The sequence below is a fragment of the Strongylocentrotus purpuratus genome, unplaced genomic scaffold (assembly GCF_000002235.5).
Source record: "Strongylocentrotus purpuratus isolate Spur 01 unplaced genomic scaffold, Spur_5.0 spur5_contig_855, whole genome shotgun sequence".
Classification (NCBI taxonomy): Eukaryota; Metazoa; Echinodermata; class Echinoidea; order Camarodonta; family Strongylocentrotidae; genus Strongylocentrotus; species Strongylocentrotus purpuratus.
Window position 1 is genome coordinate 19,071 of NW_022145563.1, and position 22,104 is coordinate 41,174.

Consider the following 22,104-nt stretch of genomic DNA (forward strand, 5'->3'; position numbering starts at 1 on the left):
GTGTTAAAATATATTATGAGGAGGGGGGGGGGGGTGCTCAATCCGAGACCCATCCAAAATAAGCTAGGCTCAGTGATATCTAAACTCCACCGTAAAAACCACCCCCCCCCCAAAAAAAAAAAAAAAAAAAAAAAATCGAAATGAAGTCATGCGAGCTGTTTTTTTTTTTGTGTTTTTTGATAAAAGAATGATATCTGAGCTCCCCCCCCCCCCCAATATTTTGGGGGAACTCATCACACGGGTGGAAATGTTATCCTTTTTTGGGAGGATCGAGAGAGGAGCTCAATGATAATCGATTCCCAACAAAAATATGGTAGACACAATGATATCTGAGCCCCCCCCCCCCCCTCAAAAAAAAAAAATTGGGAGAGGGCTCAGTAATATTTGAGCCACACCAAAATTATAAGTGGCTTAGAGATAACTGTCCCCCCACCAAAAAAATTGGTGGTTGTTCAATTAATGTCTGAGCCACCCCCCCCCCCCCTCCGCACACACCCCTCTGAAAGATAGAAGGGGCAGGCTTAACCCCAAATCCGTCTTAGTTTGTTCCTACTAAAAAAAACCCTGCCCCTGATATATTAGAATGCATAACATGGGCACGATTTTTTTTTTGCCCGATAAAGACCCGAAATTTGACCTGTGTTAAAATAAATTAGGAGGAGGGGGGGGGGGGGGGCTCAATCCGAGCCCCACCCAAAATATGATGGGCTCAATGATATCTGAACTCCACCCACAAAGAAAGAAAGAAAAAAAATGAAGTCATGCGAGATGATTTTTTTAAAATTTGGATAAGAAATTATTTCTGAGCCCCCCCCCCCCCCAATATTTTGTGGGAACTCATAACGCGGATGGAAATTTTTTCCTTGAAAGAGAATTGAAATTTGACTTTTGTTAAAATATCTTCGGAGGAGAGAGGAGCTCAATGATAGTCGATTCCCAACAAAAATATGGTAGACACAATGATATCTGAGCCCCCCCCCCCAAAAAAAAAAAAAAACAATGGGGTAAGGGCTCTATAATATTTGATCCACACCAAAATTATAAGTGGCTTAGTGATAAATGTACCCCACCCAAAAATTTGGTGGTTGTTCATTGTCTGAGCCCCCCCCCCCCCCATCCGCACACACCCCTCTCCAAGATAGGGCCATTAGCCCCAAATCCGCCTTTGTTCTTCGTATGAGCAAATTTTCAAACTGAAGTGCACGCGAGCTGATTTTTTTTTTCTCGATAGAGACCTAGCTGAAATGTGACCTGTGTTAAAATGTATTGGGAGGGGAGAGGGCTGTATATAGGGCCAAGTTTCGTAAAAATAATGCAAATCGTAAAGATGCATAGCCTACGTTACACACTTCAAATGGGGGTGTTTCCATTTGTTGACCTCACCTTACACCCCTAACTCTAAGCATAATCTTAAACATAACCCTAACCCTACCCATGTCAGCTAGGATGACAGGGGGTGTATACATGCAGGTAACATGTGGAAACACCCATTTGAAGTGTGTGAAGCCTGTGCACTTTACAATTTTTTTTTTTTTTTTTTTTTTTTTAACGAAAAGTGGTCCTGCAGATCGAGGCTCATATAATTTTCGAAATGCAAAAAACCCAACAAATTAATGATTTAGTTTCTTATTACACCCTTTAGTTGGCATCTCACTTGTTCGACGTTGGAGTCGAGGGCAGAGGCACCTCGGCCTACGTTGTACTGTATAGAATTATATAGACTCAGACTAGCGGGAGTGGCGTAAACAAAAACAACAATAAAATAAAAGCTGGAGACTTGAGGTCGATGGATCGAACTCGATCTTGTAAAGTTCTAATTTTGAGGTTGTCCCAACAGTACAGCAATTAAATGTCTTTACCCCCACCCTCACCCTGCCCCCTCCCCCTCCCCCCATCCCGTACAACGAATCTTTAAATGCGCGTCCCGCGTCCATCACAGACTGGGAGTAAGACTATGCGTTGAACCGATTTCTAAGAAGTTAATAATCCCGCACGGGCGATGTGTCGAGCTAGTTTCTAAGAAATTCCCACGGAGCGCGGCGGACATGTCTACCTACGTGTGTACTATACTTCTATAATCCCCATGTTTGGGTGTTTTGTAAACAATAGATTTCCCATCGACAGCACGTGCCGAATCTTGAATCTTGAATTTGTTGCACCCAAAAGCTACGTTGACAGCTGTCCGAGGAGAAGAGTCAAGACTTGATTATCTACGGTACCTTCAGAGACTCTGGCAATTTGGAAGTCTATTTTATGTTGGATCTAGATCTAACTTTTATGTGGCTAGTATTAGTAAAACTAGATCTAGTAAGATTCTAGAACCTTAAAGGTACTATGGACCCTTTTGCAGCCAACTCTCAAATTCTGTAGACTTGCTAGGATTAATGAATAGGGTCTAGCCTATGTCATGTAGGCCCTAGATCTAGATCTAGCCTAGTATGTCCTATCTGTGAAATTTAAATGTTAGCAGTGTCCTCATATTCAAATTATGCAAGGAAACCCGTTTACTTGCTAGACTTCACTGTCAGACACTACTGAGTGACTGACTGGCTTTTTTTTCTTCTTTGGTCATAAAATACATGAAAAGAGTTGTAAAGGGTACATGAGCATTTGTCTAGATCTACATCAATAACCCACTTCTTGTGATGGCCAAGATTAAACTGATTGAATCTTTGCGCAGCATAAAACGTAGACCTCTATGACCATTCGGTACAGTTGTCTGAAAATCAAGACTATTACTTTTGGGCTCTAGGCCTATAGCCCTAAAGTCGATTTGACAACTAATAGATCTAGTCGTTATTTTCCCACTTGAAGACATTTTTAAGCCCCTTTTGTTTAGGGAAGTTCTAAATTAGTATTATCTTTCAAATGCAGTTGGAATTTAACTTTTTCATTTTTTTGGCCTGCAAATGGGACATAGTACCTTTAAGTAAGAAGGAATACAATGTCACTTTACAAATATGTTGACTGGGCTAGGCCACTCATACACGATGTCAATACAAAGTATAGGCCACTCATAACACGATGTCAATACAAAGTATAGGCCACTCATAACACGATGTCAATACAAAGTATAGGCCTAACAGTTAGGCCCTGGCCGAAGTTAAAGTGATCTTTTTAAAATTTGATGGTCATAGATCTAGTCTACTCATAGTTTAGATCTACAACTGTATGATGGAGGTACTTTTAATCCACGCACTTTGTTTTGAAAGGCTAAAAAGTCAAATAATTTAACATTTTTTATCAACGTTTTTTCCTCATTAAATACTAAATATTCTGAGGATCATTTATAGAGAAAACTTTGACAGGAATATTTGGTGAATGTTAACTCTCGTGTCGATTACGTGACCGCTTCAATTTTTCTTTGACAAAATCAAGCGGTACATTAATCCACGCACCACAGTTTTAATACAGGAAATGAATGTATATTTTCGTTTTCTGTCTCAATGAAGTGTATTCTTGATGATTTCATGAAATCATAAAAATACAAGAAACCAATGATTTTCCCTCAAAATTGTTGTGATATCGCGATAGGCTTGTTGTTTTATTGTCTATCCAAAAAAATGAGCGCATATAACGCGTCGCATCGCGCGTATTGAGGGATGCGTGGATTAATGTACTGCATGGATTAAGGTACCTCTACCATACTAATAATACAGTTGTTTATGAAGTCTTGAAGAATGTTGTATAAACCACAAATATTTTTTCAGGCATTTTTTATGGCAACACTTTCTTGCTGCTAACTGTGTGTTAACTTTCGAAATTTGTGATTTTTTTTCTTCACTTTTTTGACTTGTTTAAATTTCTAGATGAGAATAGAATTATACTTTTTATAGATCTAACAAAGTTAGGTCTAGACCTACATATTACATCTAGATCTAGATCTGTTTACATTGTAGAGTATTGGCATGCACCCCCCCCCCCCAAAAAAAAAAGTATCTGAAAGGCCCACTTTTTTTAAAAGAACCTATTGTAATTAATGTGGACCATTTATCAGGGGAGGATTAACAGGATCCTGTTAATGAGGATTATAAAAAGCGCTTAAAATGCCCTGTTTTCAGGTAACTAGATCTATATGAAAAAATTTCCGCTCGCATTATTTGTTAAATGAAACCAAAACTAGAATTTCATCAATTATAATATATAATTTTTACCACAAGCTTTCCTTTGATACATAGATCACCAAAAAACGCCCACTGAGTACCCCACATCAAACTGGCAAATATTTTGAAAAATAGGCATTTGCGATGTCGTCTGCTATCAAGGGTGCTGGCATGTTTATGATCTGTAGTGAGACCCCCTACATGCAAGTCTGTGACGTATATTTGGACTTTGATAACATTCCATATTACCTTTAAAATTAATTAGATCTAGATACAATTTTGATATAAAATACGCTATACAAATACATAAAAAATAATAATGATAGAAACATTATTTGTTTTACTCAAATTTTAGGTTTAAACATTGCGATAGAATAACAGTTATATTGTTAGGAAGCTTGTAACTCCCATTGTGTAAGATTGGCTGCATACCAGCATATGAATGACTAGACTTCTTTTTCATTCATTATGCAGATCGTACAGCTGATCTAACACAACGGGAGTACTGTGAAAAAAAAGTTCTTCAACAATTACATGTATGTGGATAAAAAGATCTACAAAGCTTGCTAACATCCTCGTTCTGATTAAACAGTTAATGTCATGATTTTCATGCAGTTTTCGGGATGAACCGTTGCTAGAATTTTATTTTGAAAGGGATTTTACATATTAAATATATAAATGCAATGCAAGAGGTTTCTAACACTGCACATTTCTTTTAAATTAATATACTACACAAACAGTTCGTTTATGATTGTGAAAGACCAGTAAGGGTTTGTCCATAAATACATGTACGTCAAAAATTGGGGGGAATGGAATCATCATGGTGCCGCCCAGGGCATACCAAAATGGCTTTGAATGCTAGCGTAATATTTGGTTTACACCTTTACATGTATGGAAATATTTAAAGAGGTGATTCAGGGATCATATGAAATGTGAAAATGCTTCTTTTTGCACACAGTATGCCTTTGCGTTTTGGCTTTTGGCCCCCTTTTTATAGGAAATACATATCCTGCTCATCAGGATTTAGAGGAGTGCATGAGCCTAAAATTCCCTGTGTTCAGGTTGCTTTAATATAAAAAAATGACCTCGTGTTTTGCGCTCGCATGATTGATTAAGAGAAGGGAGGGGTATTATACATGTATGTTCATGGAAAATTTAAACTCAAAAAGTGCAATGATTAGCCTACTTGACTTCAGGTCACTTTATGAAAATTTCCACTCACGATTTGCACTCGCATTATTTGTTTAAGGAGATACATTCCCTGTTCATGAGGATTAAAAGGAGGCACTTAAAATGCCTTGCTTTCAGGTCACTCTGAAGAAAAAATGGTTAATGTTGGATCTGCCTCTGCAAACAGTTATTTTGTATCAAAGGTCCGTTTTATCAACTTACGCACCCCCCCCCCCCTGAAAAATCCCATTTACAGGCCTGCCTTACCATACCCATATTGGCAAAAGAGTACAAGGTTATAACTAGACCGAGGTATCTGTCTTCAGATACATGTCTAGGTTATAACCTCATATAGTGGATGAGTGGTTAGATCTATAACTTTACGCCTTACCATACCCATATTAGTAAAAGAGTACAAGGTTATAACTAGACGAAGTATCTTCAGATACATGTCTAGGTTATAACCTTATACAGTGGATGAGTGGAATAGATCTATAAATCTTAAACTTTTAGTAGAAGAATACTTCAGAGTAATAAGACTAAATTAGACATACATGTTGATCTAGTTATAATACTACATCAAGTAGGCTAGATGTATATAGATCTTGACCTATACACATCATATGTATGTCCCCCCTTAATCTAAATGGCGTAACTTTTTATCAAAAAGACACTGACACTTACCTCTTGTGTTTACAGAACAATTGATGATACATTTTGGTAACAAGATCTGATGTGAATTTTTTCAATAAACTGAAGGGATTTTGTAATTTTTTTCCAATTTAGGAGGCTTGAACATTGCAATTTGTCCCCTAAAATTATGCTCACCAAACCGTGCAAAGACACAAAAAGTGTCAGGATAAGTCAGTTGCAAAGGGGTCTAACAATGGATGATAAACAACAACAGTACTTGAACTACTACACCATATAAAAGGAAATTGCCAAAATGCACCGACCCCCCACCCCCCACCAGATAACTCTTGTGACTTTAAAGAAAATCCAATCTCAGGGCATCCAATGCCAACATAAACACTGATATTTCGGTCTAGCCTAGACTAGTCTAGATCTATGCAGGTAGTGCCTTATATGTTTTTTATTAAAAATTGAGTTTTTAATTCATGTTTAAATGTAAAACTTTGATTTATTCCCTCTGATCATACATTTAAAGATAAACTCCAGTACTGGTAAAAAAAAAAAATTAATTCTCACAGAATCAAACGAAACTTACACTGAATGTTCAAGATTACAAATAAATGACATGTGCCAAACAATTTTGGAAGAAAATGTATACTGGCTGAGTAATGAGCATAGAAAGACAAGGAAACCAAGGTAGTACCATCCCCGACACCATGTGTGTTGTCCCATATATAGCTTTCTATGTGAGTGTTTGTTACTTTACCAAGACTCGGTCAAATTTATTATGATTTTGATGACTCCAGAACCTTGCAGTGCACACCAATACTTACATGCTACATGATCAACTGTTTCTGATCCTTTCACACCTCTACTTTCACAATGCAAGCGCATTACCAGTACTAAAGTTTATCTTTAAGTTTAAGGACACTCTATGGGTTACTTGTTAAAGAATTAGAAGAACTAAACAGTTTACATTTGCCCATAGATATATACCAAACACCTGGGCCTGCGTCTACCACGTGCATGTGCATTGGGTTGCTAACATAGAGTTACATGTACATACGCAGGAACTGAGTGCGCGCACATGAATAAACGCACTTAGCACCCAAGTCGAGTTGGGTGCCGCGCGTCGAGGGTAGACCCGTTAAGTTCTTCTAACTCCTTAACCAGTAACCCATAGAGTATCGGATAAAGTTCTTTGGGGTTTATTTTATGTATTCTAGCTGTTCAAGATCTAGTGCTTCATGCTGAAGAAACATGGCTGTTTTGGATCCACTGACAGAGTTGGAGAGTGCAGCTGAGCCTGATGATGCTCTTCCAAACACACAGATGACAGGTAAGTAAATTATGGGAAAGAATTCTTAAATAATGTGCTGTAAGTGAATGCAGAAACAAATGTAGCACAGCGAAAGTTTGCAAAATGGACATAGATGAGAACTAGTAGTAGTGGGTCTTTCCATAACCTGACACCCTAACCCTAAACCCTAGGGTTAGGATTAGGTTTAGGATTAGGGTGTCGGGTTATGGAAACACCCAGTAGTAGTAGGCCTACATGTACTGTGAATTTTCAAAGATCATTGTGATAATTGTGTAAATATCTTCAGCTTTCATAGCTATTGTTCAGTGTATTTTAAATTCACAGCATATTGAATTGAATTGAATTTATAATATTAACAACAATACTATTATTTATTATCATAGTGGTGTTACATAATACATGTATGCTGTAATGTTTTGGACGATTACAATTCCTAGTTTTTTCAGAGCTTGTTTTTTCCCAAAATTGTAAACAGATTTGTTTTGATGTTGTGCAACATGGACAGAAATTGAGCTTTTACACAGTCTGTCATGTTGTCTACATGTACAATGTATCCCTCATTTCTAGGAATAGCTAAATCCTTTCATTGACCTTTCCATATAAAATAAAAGAAGAGTGCCAAACAATGTAAACCATTTAAGCAATATCATATTTATGAATGTACTTAGGTCTCCAGACAGAGCTTGAGAGTGAAGCTGATGAGGATCTACATTGTGAGACAGGTATGTTCTGGGAAAATTCCATACAATGTTTTGGGGAAAAGCAGAACAAACTTTAAAGAATGAAGAAAAACTCAAAAACTTAAACATGACTTAAAGTATCATTGAAGAGCAGAAGACTTTATTCCTGCGTTTATATTGAAGTAAAACCCCAAATTTGAATAAAACAGTTCTATAGATTTGTCTTCATTTTGTAATGCATTGACAGAATTTGAGCTTTTGCTTTGCGTGTGCATGTTTATATTCTGCGTTCTGGTATTTAAGCTTCCTTTAAATGACTTTTCCGTAAACTAAAGAAGAGTGCCAAACAATGAAAACAAAAGCAATGTCCCCTATGATGAGTAGCTATTCAGCTCATACATGTAGTATACATAGTACAATAGACAAGATTAAGTGTGCTGGTCAATGCCTTAATTGGGTCATGAAAGTGAATACCATTTTCCTATTGCATCTGATTGTACATATATATATATATATATCTGCCTTACTGTTGTCAGTGTAGAATAGGTGGCCCACTAATTTTTTACAGTTTACACTATGATTAAAATTTTGTACTTACAATTTTCACTAAAATTCTTATTTGCTACACAAAAAAGATAATTAAAAAAGTATTCAATTCTATCTAATTCAGGAATGTGTATGTTTTTACAACACCAAGACAATTTGAACTACAAAAAAAAAGGTGAAATCTGACAAGATATCATACACGTACATGTATTTGCATGTCAATAATAAATATTGCAACTTTCCATTCACATTAACATTAAAGTTTCCTGTGAGCATGTCACATAGCTTGCCTGGTCTATTCTTTTTTCCCCTTCATTTGCTATATATCCGTATTGGACAGCACAAGTACAGCTGACTGTCTGCTGTCTTTGAAAAAAATAACACCATGCATGGTTAGCAATTAGCATGGCAGGGCTTAATGTATCTGTAAAAGACAAGTATTATGCCCTTACCTACATTGTATTATGTTAAGCGTATGTGGTATACATGTACATGTACATCTTTTCATTTGAATTCCTACAGGTCCCTGGACTCCTGGTATCTTTATCACTGAACTTGAGAGTGATGCAGATGAGGATGCTTGCCATATTCCAAGGAAAAGGGGTTAGTGTAACATCACTTATGAGTAATTGGTGTTCAATAAAGCTGTATGAAATTTTGGGTGAATTGACACTTGGTCTACTCTCACTTTGTCTAATGCCCGTTTGGTCTCATCCCACATTGTCTAATATCCCATTTTGTCTATAACCAGTTGGTCTAATAACCATTTGGTCTAATTGCCACTTAATCCATTTCCTATTTCTTCTAATTCCCAGTTAGGCTATCCCATTTCGTCTAATACCCTCTTGGTCTAACACCACTTAGTCTATCTGATTAGATGAACTGGTAATAGACCAGATGATCTTTTGGCAAAATGGGGAAAAGTATTATAGACAAAATGGTAGTTAGACCATTTGATAATTAGACAAAATGACAATCAGCCTTAGTGGGAATTAGTCCAAGTGATGATTGGACCAAACGGCAATTAGACCAAAGTGATAGTAGACCAAATGGGTTTAGCCATGTTAGTGTTAGATGATGTGGGAATTAGACCAACTGGTAGTAGACCAAGTGGATATGAACCAAATTTTGAACCATGAGCTTATTTCAAGTCAATTGTTATCCATATTGTGACTGGGCCTTTTATTTTATTTGAGGGCAGGAAATGACCTGGGATGGGTGTCAATACCATACATGTATGTGCTAGACATTGAACAATTTAAATGATTCTGTTAGAAAAAGAGTATTTGTTGAGTAATCAGCATAATAACCAAGGCATGATGTAGAAAGACTGTAATTTGATCAGTATTGACCAGTTGTTTTTTAGCTAGTAGTCAATATTTGATGATATTTTTGCTAGCCTAAAAAAAGCTAGTACACACATCTCAAAGCAGTCAATATATCTATATTATATCTTCAAAAATATTTGTGTTACCAATCTGGTATTAAAAAAATGAGCTTACCCTGTTCTTTCATCCAACTGGCATGTCATTAGGGCTAAATGAGGCTAAATTTCTTTGAAAAAACTTCACATTTTAGCAAAAATTGATGTTAATCTTGGCCAAAACGGTTCATATTTTTGGCTCACTTTTTCTCACCACAAACATTTTAGATAAGACTTGTTATGCCTCCACCTCTGCCTCATGTTTTCGGGTTGTCCGTCCGTACCCCCCTACCCCCCCCCCCCCCTACCCCCCATTGGACAAAGCATGTTTTTATGTGTGTTGGTTTGAATTTTTTTTGTTAATCGGGGTCTACCAAAATCCTGCGCCTGCAACCCCCCCCCCCCCCCCCCCCTTAGCAAAAAGCTAAGTTGAGTCAATTAAGATTTTTGTATCCATTTATACTGCAACATAATGATAATGATTATACAAGATATAGTTAAGTCATTCTTCATTTTTTATATCATTGCACAGGAAAAAAGAGAAGACATGTGACATTTCAACTGGAATCATCATGCAGTGATCAAGAGCAGAAAAAAAGAGGTACTTACTCAAACAATCTGATATAACAAAGTAATTCTTAAGGGTCTTTCCAACATTTGCCCCTGCGGTAAATAAGTTTGCACATTGACCCCCCCAAAATGGCGTGTAAACCGGGCAATCAAGATGAGCAATACGCATCGCAACAATGCAACATCCCATTTTCCTGGCATGTGATTGGTCAAATATTTTTGCCTCCAGGAACCAAAATAAAAATTGCTTAGGTTTTGATTGGAGGAGATGCTTCTTCGTATGTGAACAGTCTGATAGGTTTATTACTGCATCGTTTTCTCATTTACCGCGGGGGCAAATGTTGAGGAGGTTTACCTGCTCTTATGAGAACGGCCCTTTATTATAGTAGACGGCAGTTTTTTAATGAACCATGTAAGTACATGTATGATATTATTTAGAAAATGTTACCATGGCAATCGCCAAAGACTTCTGTAGGTAAATGGTAACAAGTGGATTTGACAACGGGATATTTCAATTTTGCATGGCGATCCAAATTATATTGTACTTCAAAGCAAGTAAAGTCCTTCAGAAGTTGCAACTTGAATAAATTTTGAGAATTTTACTTCATTCCATTCATACATGTACATAAGCTGGCTATGCCGCACAAAGATTTGGTTATTCTTGTAGGCTTTCATGCCTGTTTACAACAATGGAGACGTAACTGCTTTGTTTTTTACTTCCCCTTTTGCAGTTAGAACTGGTCATCAGACATTTATAACTGTCCTTGCAGGAAGATGTTGTTCAACAGATTGTCTGGCAAGAGTCACACGAGCAGATGCAGCTGCAGCTCGGATCGCTTTTAAGGAAAAGTCGCTGGGTGATCAGAGGACATGGCTGATGGAGTACTTCAGAACCCACTCTTCTCGGTCTGAAAATGAAAGTCTCCAATTCTCCTACAACATCGGTTTGGAGCAGGTGTGTGCCACAGCCTGGCATCAAGTCGTTGGAATTGTGAGGTCAAGATTCTACTACTGGCAGAAGCAGTTCAGAGGTGAGGTTCATATTTCAAAACAGTTTCTTTGAAAATTCATGGCCTTTGTACATAATGTACTGGGCAAAAAATGTACATAAACCCTAAAAGAATCTCCCATATTCATCCAACGTATTATTGTCCTTTTTTGTTTATAGAAAGCTTGCAGGTAGTTAAACTTGAAATACAGAGTGACTGTTGGTCATTCTTATTGGTTTGGCTAAAACTCTTTTTTCCTGGCTCATTTGTATGATATAAACCTCTCACAAAATTATAGGTAAAATTTCTTGTTTTGATATCTCAAAATCATTTGAAATAAGTTCATCTTCAGAAGAATATGAGAATACTGCATTGGCATTCAATCAGAATTGATATCAATTAAACACAATCTTATCTCTAAACAAATGAAGAATTCACTGTTGACAAAAATGCATTTTGCAAGATTTGACTTTCTACTTGGTCAGATATTCAGGTGTCCTGCATATTCCATGATTACATTATAAAAATTGGGCATCATTGTCTAGGGGAATGAACAGGCTTTCCAATGGTGCCAAACTGAAGTATCATTTAATCATTTAATACAACGAGAGATACCCTTTCTCAAACTTGAATTGCAGAACTTTTTGTGAGGGGTTTTCGTGTACGACAGCTGCATTATCTTTCATTACTCTTATGTAGCTTTAACACTTACTGTACTGGGGGGTGGGGGGCATCAGCCCACCCCTGCATTTTCGGGGATGTAACCGCTATTTGCTGTTTTTGGAAATCAGTAGGATGCGAATGCTAGAGAGTTACCTGACCTTTTGTGACCAAAGGTCAAGCCGAAAATTGAAATTTTTGTCATCTTGTCTACCAAACAAATGGCAAAGTGAAGTTTCTTGTTTGGGTCTATGAATCAGTAATGTTTCATTCTTTAGACTAGATTTATCATTTACTCAAACTGTAAATTGATCCAGATAATGATCTTAAGTATAAGAAGTCCTAAAACAATAAAATACATAAGAATTGAAAAACAGTAAAATACATTAGAAATTCATAATGGGGCGCCCAGTGTCAAATCTGACAGACATGGCGCAGTACAAATGGCCGTTATTATATTATTATTATTATAAAACAAGTATATGGACAATTCAATTATATGATAATGTCAAATAGGCTTTTAAGAAACTTTTTGCCAAAAAATAAACTCTGTAAAAGCAGCACAGCATTTATGTTCCTTGAGCAAGGCACTTTGTCTACATTGCTTCACCTTACCCAGGTGTTAAAATGGGTACCCTGTAGGATGCGAACGCAATGCAGTTGAATTGGCATTGTGTGCGCCTAATAGGTGACCAGCTGGAATGCTCCCCAGGGAGAGGAGATTGTGCACTGTAAATGCTGTTTTTTTTTTGTAATTGAATCCAATGACTGGGGCAATAATATGCTGTGAGCGCTTTGGTCTTAACTCGTAAAGCGCTTTATAAGAGACTGGTATTATTATTATTTATTTATGTAATTCATAATAAAAAACATATTCATGAATAGAATTTGCATAAATGACAAAATAAGCAATTTTCAGCCAAAAATATAGGTAAGGTCTCTTCCTTTGCGCAATATCTGAGGCGCATGCCGAGTTTTGTGGTGATCAGCCATTTTCGATATTTCTAGTTATTTCCATGCATGCATTTAATTTGTTGTGAATAGATGGACTGCTATACCCATTGCCTGCTAACTGCTTGAGGAAAGGACACAAGATTAACAAAACCCTAAACGCGAAGACAGAACTTAATGCATTTGCTCGTTCCTATGGAGACCGAATGCCTGACAGAGAGTCTGTAAACCTTCCACATGGGTTCACAAAGCGAGAGGTGTATAGAAGAATACGACAAGATAATGCTGAGGTTTGTTCTGAGACTCACTTCAAAAGGATTTGGAGAAAGGAAGAGCAGCACATCACAATCCCCAAGGTATTGTAAATTCCATTGACCCTAAACTGTACTGGATGGGAGTGAGTGGGGCGGGACGCTCAAAAGCTCTAAACATAGGTTGTTGCATACCATAATCAAAACCGCCATGTTTTCAGCAATGCCACTTCATTACTTTTTATTTTGACACTACACTACCGTAAGTTTTTGCAAAAACAGACAATTCTTTTATAGTGTCATATGACCCATCATGATTTCAGGTCAGTTTGTGTACAAAACATATTGCAGTTTTAATGCACTCCAAATGGGCCAATCGCCACAAAATTATGCAGAGATTTTGCCATTAGTTTCGCGGAAATTTGCTTATTTTATCAATAATGCTAATTTATGCAAATTATACCCCCGGTACAGTTAGGGTTAGACATAGATGAATTTATGATTCTTAGCCAGACGAAATCTGTTAAATTCCTGAGGCCTCTTGTATCTTTGTGTCAATATATTATTATATTAGTCTTATAACATCTACATTTATATGCATCAAGAAAACACATCCATAACATTAATTTTGTAATTAACAATCCTTCTCTTTGATATTTTTCTTTTTTTCTTTATAGGTGAACCGCTTCTCTAAGTGCGATGTGTGCACAGAGCTGAAAATGAAGCTTGGCAAGACAAACGACAAAGATGTTCGAAGACAATTGATTGCACAACATCAAAAACATGTAGAGAAACAAAGGTACAGCAAACTTTGATTAAAGCTTGAAGTTAATGTTGTAATTGATTTTGATGTACTTTTTTTTCTTTTAAGCATTTAGAATGAGGTGATCTGTGATCCAGTATTTTAAGTGCAACAAATGACAACCATGGATGTATTTTACATGTAGCTACAATATACAACTAGAGCTATGTCATTATATGCTTTCCTCATAGAAGTGAATATTTCAACAAAGATTTTGAAGGAGACAAAAACCGAGAAAGCTTAGAGGAATACTCAGGCTCCAAGATAAGTTGCTTTAAATAGAAGCGGCAAAATTGGAGAAAAATAACAGAACAAATTAAAAAATTGGACAACAAATATTAGCAATAAGAGAGTAATGAAATTCTTAATGGAAAAAAACAACAACAATGTTAATATATTTGAATAGGTGACCACAATAAAATATTGGCATTTGAACTGCCTATACGGATGTTTGGTTCTAATCAGTGGATATTTGACGTGAAAAGCCTATAGTAGAAGAAAAATACAATAGTAGGGAAAACAGGAGAAGAAATGTAGGCACAAGTTCATTACTTTAAAAAAGTATATTGGTCACAATTAAGTATCATTGATATAGACGTAAACCTAGCCAAGTCTCAGATAACACATTCAAATTACAATTTACTCGTGTATTTAAGGCATTAGTATTGGTTTTGTGATCAAAACTTCTAAGCATAGCATGACTCCTCATTGCTCTTTACCTTCTTTTCAGCAGCAGTGAGAGACAAAAATATTACAAACACATCCGCAAAGCGAAGTCACAGCCAGAGAAATACATGAGTGTAATCATCGATGGGATGGATCAGCACTGCACATCAATACCGCAACTCCATCCAACACCTAAAGCTCTGAGCTACAATGATCAACTGCACACTCACATCACCGGTGCACTTGTTCATGGAAGAGGTCAACACGCCTACATCGATTTTAACGAGTACCCACATGACAGCAACCTAACCATTAATATCCTGCTCAACATCCTGGTCCGTTATGCCGACTCTCTTCCACCAGTCCTCTACCTACAGCTGGACAACACTTCTAGGGAGAATAAGAATCGACATCTCTTTTCTTTTCTGTCCCTGCTCCTTGAACTCAATATCTTCAAGAAGGTAATGTTTAATACATGTTCTTTTTAGTAATTAATTGTCAATATAAGTATTCAGTCTGTAATGATGCTTTATTTAATCGCAAAATGAAAAGGAAATTTTGTTTATTTGAACTTGTATTGGATGGATAAGAGAATGCCTTTGTCTTGGAGGTTCTTTTCAGAATCATGTAAAGGACGAGTCAGAAATAATGATATACCTCGGAAATTGCCCATTGTTTGAGAATAAACATTATAAATATTCACTTTTGTCAGAAAACTATTCACAGTTGACAGTAAATTAAAGTAACTTGGTAAAAACCCAATTGCACCAAAACCTTGGGTTTAAAAGTACATGATATTTTGTGAAGGGATATGTAAATATAAAAATGTTTGACATGTACTGGTAGAGTACACTTTCCCGCTGCATGCAGTACCATTGCTGTTGGGCATCTATTCATGAAACAGTGTTTGAAAGTGGGTCAAACCCACTCTCTCGAAGTTGTAGTGTGAGCAGGAGAGAACAACGATGCAGAAAGAGTGTGAAAAAAAAGAGAAAATATTCATGATTACAAATTATTTTCACCATGGCAAATTTCCAAGGTGAATCATTATTTCTGACTCACTTTTTATGATGGGGGATTTTGCGCTATTGTATTGTTGCATATCTTCAGTTGATCCTCTGTTTTAATCTATCAAATACATTTACTGCCCAAAATGTCTGATATGTGTAGGCATCATAGGGTTAAAAAAAGATATTGTGACTTAGAATTATTTACTTTACACAGATACATGTATACCAATGGTAAATAGTGTTTTGGGTTTTTTGTTGTTGGTCGTAGCCTATTATTCTCGGAAAGATTGAACCCTATGAACGGGAAAGAGGTAGTGCACATTAGAAACCATGGGCAATATAAAGTTGTCATCTTTGTCATCAGTGTACATATGATTTGTAAAGCGTAAACAAAAACAAGCTTTGATAAATATGTTTTTTGTTAGATAAATGTTCTGATAAATGAAGAAAAATTTCAATTGAATAAATTATCCCTCATGCTTATTGGGTTGTATCATTGAGGAATGTCCCTAAAATTCAATTTATTCCATACTGTTGTTCACCTTATAACGTTTATTGTTTGCATTTAGATCAAAGTTGGCTTCTTGATGGTCGGTCACACACATGAGGACATCGACCAGTTCTTTTCAAGGATTGCAACTCACTTGAAGAAAAGGAGCACCCCATCTTTTCCAAAACTTCTGCAAGCTATTCCCGCCGCTTTCCACAAAGCTCACTGCCCTACAACAGCGGAGCGCATCTTACACCTCTTTGATGTTCGCAAATGGCTTCTTCCCCATCAACACAGCATGTGCTATCACAGTAAACCACACATATTCAAATTCGCACTGCACCAAGGAAAAGCCACCCTACAAACAAAAGACTGGTCAACTACACCACATTGGAGAGACACCACTGGCATCAACCACATCCTGTCATCACATCCAGACGGACAACCAACATTGGTAGAGAAGTCATTTGCGGACATCAATATCATACATCTACCAGACAAGCTCCAGCCATACTTGGAAGAAGTAGACATTGAGGCATGGAGGTCCCTCTATGAGCTACTCACCTTGGAAGAGGAGGAGAATGAAGGTATCATTTCTGTCATTTTTTAAACTTCCAAAATTGATGGTGTTATGGTATTTTTTTCCATCACCTATGAAACATTGAAAAATACAATGTAGCATCTTCAAGCTTTATGGCCCAAAACTTTGACAATTTGTATTGAAGTCTTGACTGTTACACCCCTTCATGGCACAATTCACAAAAAAATCTTAATAGCGAACTAGGCTAGTGGGACACAAAAATATTGGTTTATCTAATGCATATAACCATTGACTACAAATCAAATGGATGGTGGTCTATAGAAAAAAGAGGAATGGCTGTTTTACAGAGAGCCAGCAAATTACGCGCCAATTTATGATATTTGATTGCCTCTCACAAGGGAGCAGCTGAGTCAGCAGCATAGATAAACCTGAGAGGATATTTTTGAGTTTTTCTCCACTCATTCTTTAAAAAATTTTTTTTTTAGAGATAGATATTATGGTATTGCTATTTTTCGAGATTTAACCCTATAGCCTGGATGAGGGGGGGGGGGGGGGGGGGGTGGGGGGTGGGGGGGGGGGGGGGGAAGGGGGACTAATTTGGCCCCCCCTTAAAACATTTTTTACAATAACTATTTAAAGCGAAGACATTCTGCGCTGAAATTTCATGACTTTTTTCCTTCACATCTCGCGCAACAACGCCCGGGCATGCAGTTCCTATGCTACACATAATTTTGTACATGTACTTGCACATCGGACCCAAAATAGCTCAAAAACGTGGTTTCTTGTAGAATTTCAATACAAATTGTGTATTAGCTAATATTTTTAAATGTATTATTATATCTGCTTTCACAGATTGAAATCTATTTCGTTTATGCTAGTTATGATCGCATAAGTGTTGCCAACAAATTTCATTGAAAAAACAATAAAAATGAAAAGGTCGAAAAACAGAGAAATTAAAAAAACAATGAAATACATAACTTAATTTTGATACTGGATTTTTTTTTAAAGTACGCTTGTTAAGAATAATACATAGAGTGTCTAGATCAAAAGAACAGCACATTTCGAGCTGTTTTGAGTGATTTAGAGCAAAAAAGGTCTAATTTCATGCTTAAATTAGCATAATTAGCATAATCGATTAAACAAAATATTTTTCAGAGAGATTAATATACGATTTTGGAGATTATGTTGCAGGTGACGATTTCATCACGATCAGGCAGTTGAGGGGCGAGATCTCGGGGGGGGGGGGGGGGGGGGGCTAAATTAGCACCCCCCCCCCCCCCCCCTTTGACACTGCATAGCCCGGGCTATATAGGGTTTTAAAAAAATATATATATGACCTTTCAAGAGATTAGGTCATAGTATCATTAGATAAAACGATTATTATTCCAAGAATTTGCCACTATATGTTTATATAACTGGATGAAGGTAATAACAACCTATCTAGCTGGCTGATCATAAACTTTGATATTTTAGCACACTGTTTCTTACATCAGGGCTATAATACATTTCCTTTGTGTGTTTTAACAGAAGATTCAACAGTGAGATGGCCTATATGCGATCTACTGATAATGGCCAAACAACCAACTGACAGACCACAGCTTGAGGAGCATGCTTGCAACACAGAGGATGAAACATTCAGACAGGTACATGTTTCATTAATATGTCCCTTAATTAAGACAAAGATATTGTGAACCATATTTAGTATTAAATGTATTTTAATCGTTATTTACAACTTGAGTTGCTTTCTAAAAAAAAAAAATGTAAATCATCTACAATGCTGCATGACTAACACACTCAGCTTAATTGCATCTTGAGTGCAACATTATTCCCTAACAGAATTTACACTCTGTATAGTCTTCACACAAGATCTAGCCCCTAATATATATACATGTAAGCCCTTGCATAATTCCAGTCATTACAGTAATTACAAGTCATGCCGAGTATTTTGGGGTCAGGTCATGTCAGGTAAAGATTAGCTTTGGGTACTAGTGATTGCTATACGCTTGTGCATTAGTTGCAAAAGTCTTCCCAAATTTTTGTTGTTTTTGTTGTTTCTTGTTTTTTTTTTTTTCTTAAACATCAATGTGAGCACCTCAAAAAATTGTAGTTATCTGCATTTACGTAATCGTAGGTATCGCACATCTGCATTTCTGCATTGAATTGCTACAATACACAGACAATGGGAAAATCGTCAATTTGCACGTTACCCGATGGTCAAAACTTTTTATATTTGGCATCAAAAGATGCGCAAGACTCTATGCTATAAAGTCATGAAAGCTCCCGGCACGAAAAAAAAATATCCTTAAACATATCCCGGTGAACGTACAGCCCTTTTAGGGTTAATTGAAAATCAAAAAATACAAAAATAGTAGAAGTTTCAACAATATTTTCTGATTTTATAAAAGAAAATTATTTATTAGGTTTCAGAAAGAATTACTATAATAATATGTTTATATGTTGTAAATAAAGTGTACATAAGGAATTGTCTTGAATCACTGATAATGTATGTAGTGGCACTACACTATTCGTTTTCAATTCACTTTCTTATTTTATTTATTTTACTTTCTTTTTCTTTTTGTTAGGTTCACATAGGACCCAAAGTAAAGGAACAGAGGACAGAAGTTAGGGAGAGAGACATGGTGGCAACATATCTCCCAGAGTACTCGACACACTGGCCTCAAGTTGGCTGCATTCGCAGTGTACATGAAGACAAGTCCCTACAGATCGAGTGGTACACAGGAACCTTGACTTCTAAGTGGAAGGAGGTAAAGGTACCAGTCAAAGGACAAAAGGGCAGGAAACAGCTTTGGGTTGAGACTATTGATTCTAGTTCTGTGATTCTCCCTCCTTTCTCACTGACTGCTGGAGAAAAACTTCCTCTTCAAACAGTGAATGGTTTGAGAGAGAAGCACAGTAGCTATTTTCAGTAGCTTTGTAGATCCTAGCTTAATTGGGCCATTGTAATTGCCTTAGCTATCAAATAATTGAGCAAAATAGTAGGCCTATTGGTTTCAATAAAATTGGAGTAATATTTTTTGGGGGTGGGGGCTGTGAAGCACAAGTGGAGGAGCTTTTTAATTTCACCAGAGGGTCCTTAGTACAAATCTTAGTTGCATGAGATTTACAATCTATATGATTTAAACAGATGTAATTTTATCTTTTTTAATATTACTGTAATATTTTGAATTGAAAACTTACAAGCTTATTCCGCTGCCAGACATGGCCGGATCAGAAAATGTACAAGTAACGGATGGTACTTTTGTTTAATCCGTCATGCGGCTGTCACACTTGAGGAACGGATGTCGTTTTTTGGCACCGGTTGATATCCGTTAAAATGGTTTCATGTCCTTTTTGTCTCGCCTGCGTAGCAGGAGCCAGGCATAGGCGTCACTTTTTACACCGGCGGTGTCGGCGTCAACAATTATGTTGTACACCCAATAACTTTCTATATCTTCGAGCTAGGATCACCAAATTCTTACCAGTGGTACATTTCTTGAAGACTCAGGTCAAGTTCGAATATGGGTCATGGTCGACAAAGTTCAAAGGTCAAAAGGTCAATGAACTTAATATACAAAGCTGTACTTATGCTGTACACACAATAACTCTCCACAGCTTTGAAGTAGAATCGTGAAATTCATACCAGTGGTACATCTCTTGAAGACTCAGATCAAGTTTGAATATGGGCGATATCCGACAAAGGTGAAAGGTCAAAAGTTGTTGTTGTTGTTTTCCAGTTTTTACGGCACTGTCAAAAAGTCTATGAACTTTTTATTAAAAGCATAGTACACACAATAACTTTCCATAGTTTTGATCAAGGATTGCCAAATTCACACCAGTGGTACATCTCTTGTAGACTCGGGTCAAGTTCGAATATGGGTCACTCGTGTTCAACAAAGTTCAAAGGTTAAAAGGTCATTGAACTTAACATACAAAGCTGTATACACACAATAACTTTCCACAGCTTTGAAGTAGGATCGCCAAATTCATACCAGTGGTACATCTCCTGTCTGGTAAAAACTTATACGATTCAGAGAACAAGTGTCATGTATAAACTTATACAATTTAGAGAAGAAGTGCCATGTATAAACTTATACGCTTTAGAGAACAAGTGTCATGTATAAACTTATACGCTTTAGAGAAGAAGTGCCTTGTATAAACTTATACGCTTTAGAGAACAAGTGTCATGTATAAACTTATACGATTCAGAGAACAAGTGTCATGTATAAATTTATACGATTCAGAGAACAAGTGTTATGTATAAACTTATACGCTTTAGAGAACAAGTGTCATGTATAAATTTATACGATTCAGAGAACAAGTGTCATGTATAAATTTATACGCTTTAGAGAACAAGTGTCTCGTATAAATCTATACGATTCAGAGAACAAGTGTCATGTATAAATTTATACGCTTCAGAGAACAAGTGACATGTATAAATTTATACGATTCAGAGAACAAGTGTTATGTATAAACTTATACGCTTTAGAGAACAAGTGTCATGTATAAATTTATACGATTCAGAGAACAAGTGTCATGTATAAATTTATACGATTCAGAGAACAAGTGTTATGTATAAACTTATACGCTTTAGAGAACAAGTGTCATGTATAAATTTATACGATTCAGAGAACAAGTGTCATGTATAAATTTATACGCTTTAGAGAACAAGTGTCATGTATAAACTTATACGCTTTAGAGAACAAGTGTCATGTATAAATTTATACGATTCAGAGAACAAGTGTCATGTATAAACTTATACGCTTTAGAGAACAAGTGTCATGTATAAACTTATACGATTCAGATAACAAGTGTCATGTATAAACTTACACGTTTTTAAAATCTCATTGATATGTATTTAGTTGATTAATTCATTGAATTAATCAATATATATGTATTTGAATTTTGATACAGTATACATGTACATGTAACATATATTGATGGACAAATAAAGGATACCAATGAATATTCATTGGTTTTATTTAATTGGAATCAGTTGTGTAATGCAGTTCAATTTAATGCTCTGAAAACAGTGACTAAGTTAGAGTTTGCAGAGAGTGTTGACATGTGTTAATGAAAAGAAGCTTGATTCATTATTTTTGTAAACCTTTCTTTCCACCTGATATTAACAATTACACATTTTTTGCAAGTTATCTTTAGCTTTTTGATAAACATAAGGCATCAATTATATTGGAAAAATAAAGAAAATATGTGAAATTGGCAGTCCATAATATGCTTTTTTTGTCCAGATTGGAATAAATTATTGTTATATGCGATGTATGAAATTTCATAATTATATTG

General features: G+C 36.4%; 1 protein-coding gene across 2 annotated transcripts; it reads left to right on the forward strand.

Moving 5' to 3' along the window:
* Positions 1-6,760: 6,760 nt before the first annotated feature.
* LOC115928642 lies at positions 6,761-20,546 on the forward strand. 2 transcript variants are annotated; one of them, XM_030996200.1, is made up of 11 exons: positions 6,761-7,245; positions 7,896-7,949; positions 8,976-9,056; positions 10,409-10,477; positions 11,178-11,477; positions 13,140-13,402; positions 13,975-14,096; positions 14,833-15,226; positions 16,345-16,852; positions 18,334-18,449; positions 19,389-20,546. In XM_030996200.1, the coding sequence occupies exons 1-11, from the start codon at positions 7,167-7,169 to the stop codon at positions 19,734-19,736; spliced, it is 2,334 nt and encodes a 777-aa protein (XP_030852060.1). In that variant the 5' UTR covers positions 6,761-7,166; the 3' UTR covers positions 19,737-20,546. The 2 variants fall into 2 exon arrangements, with proteins under 2 accessions (XP_030852060.1, XP_030852069.1); XM_030996209.1 differs by having other exon boundaries at positions 11,217-11,477.
* Positions 20,547-22,104: the final 1,558 nt, after the last annotated feature.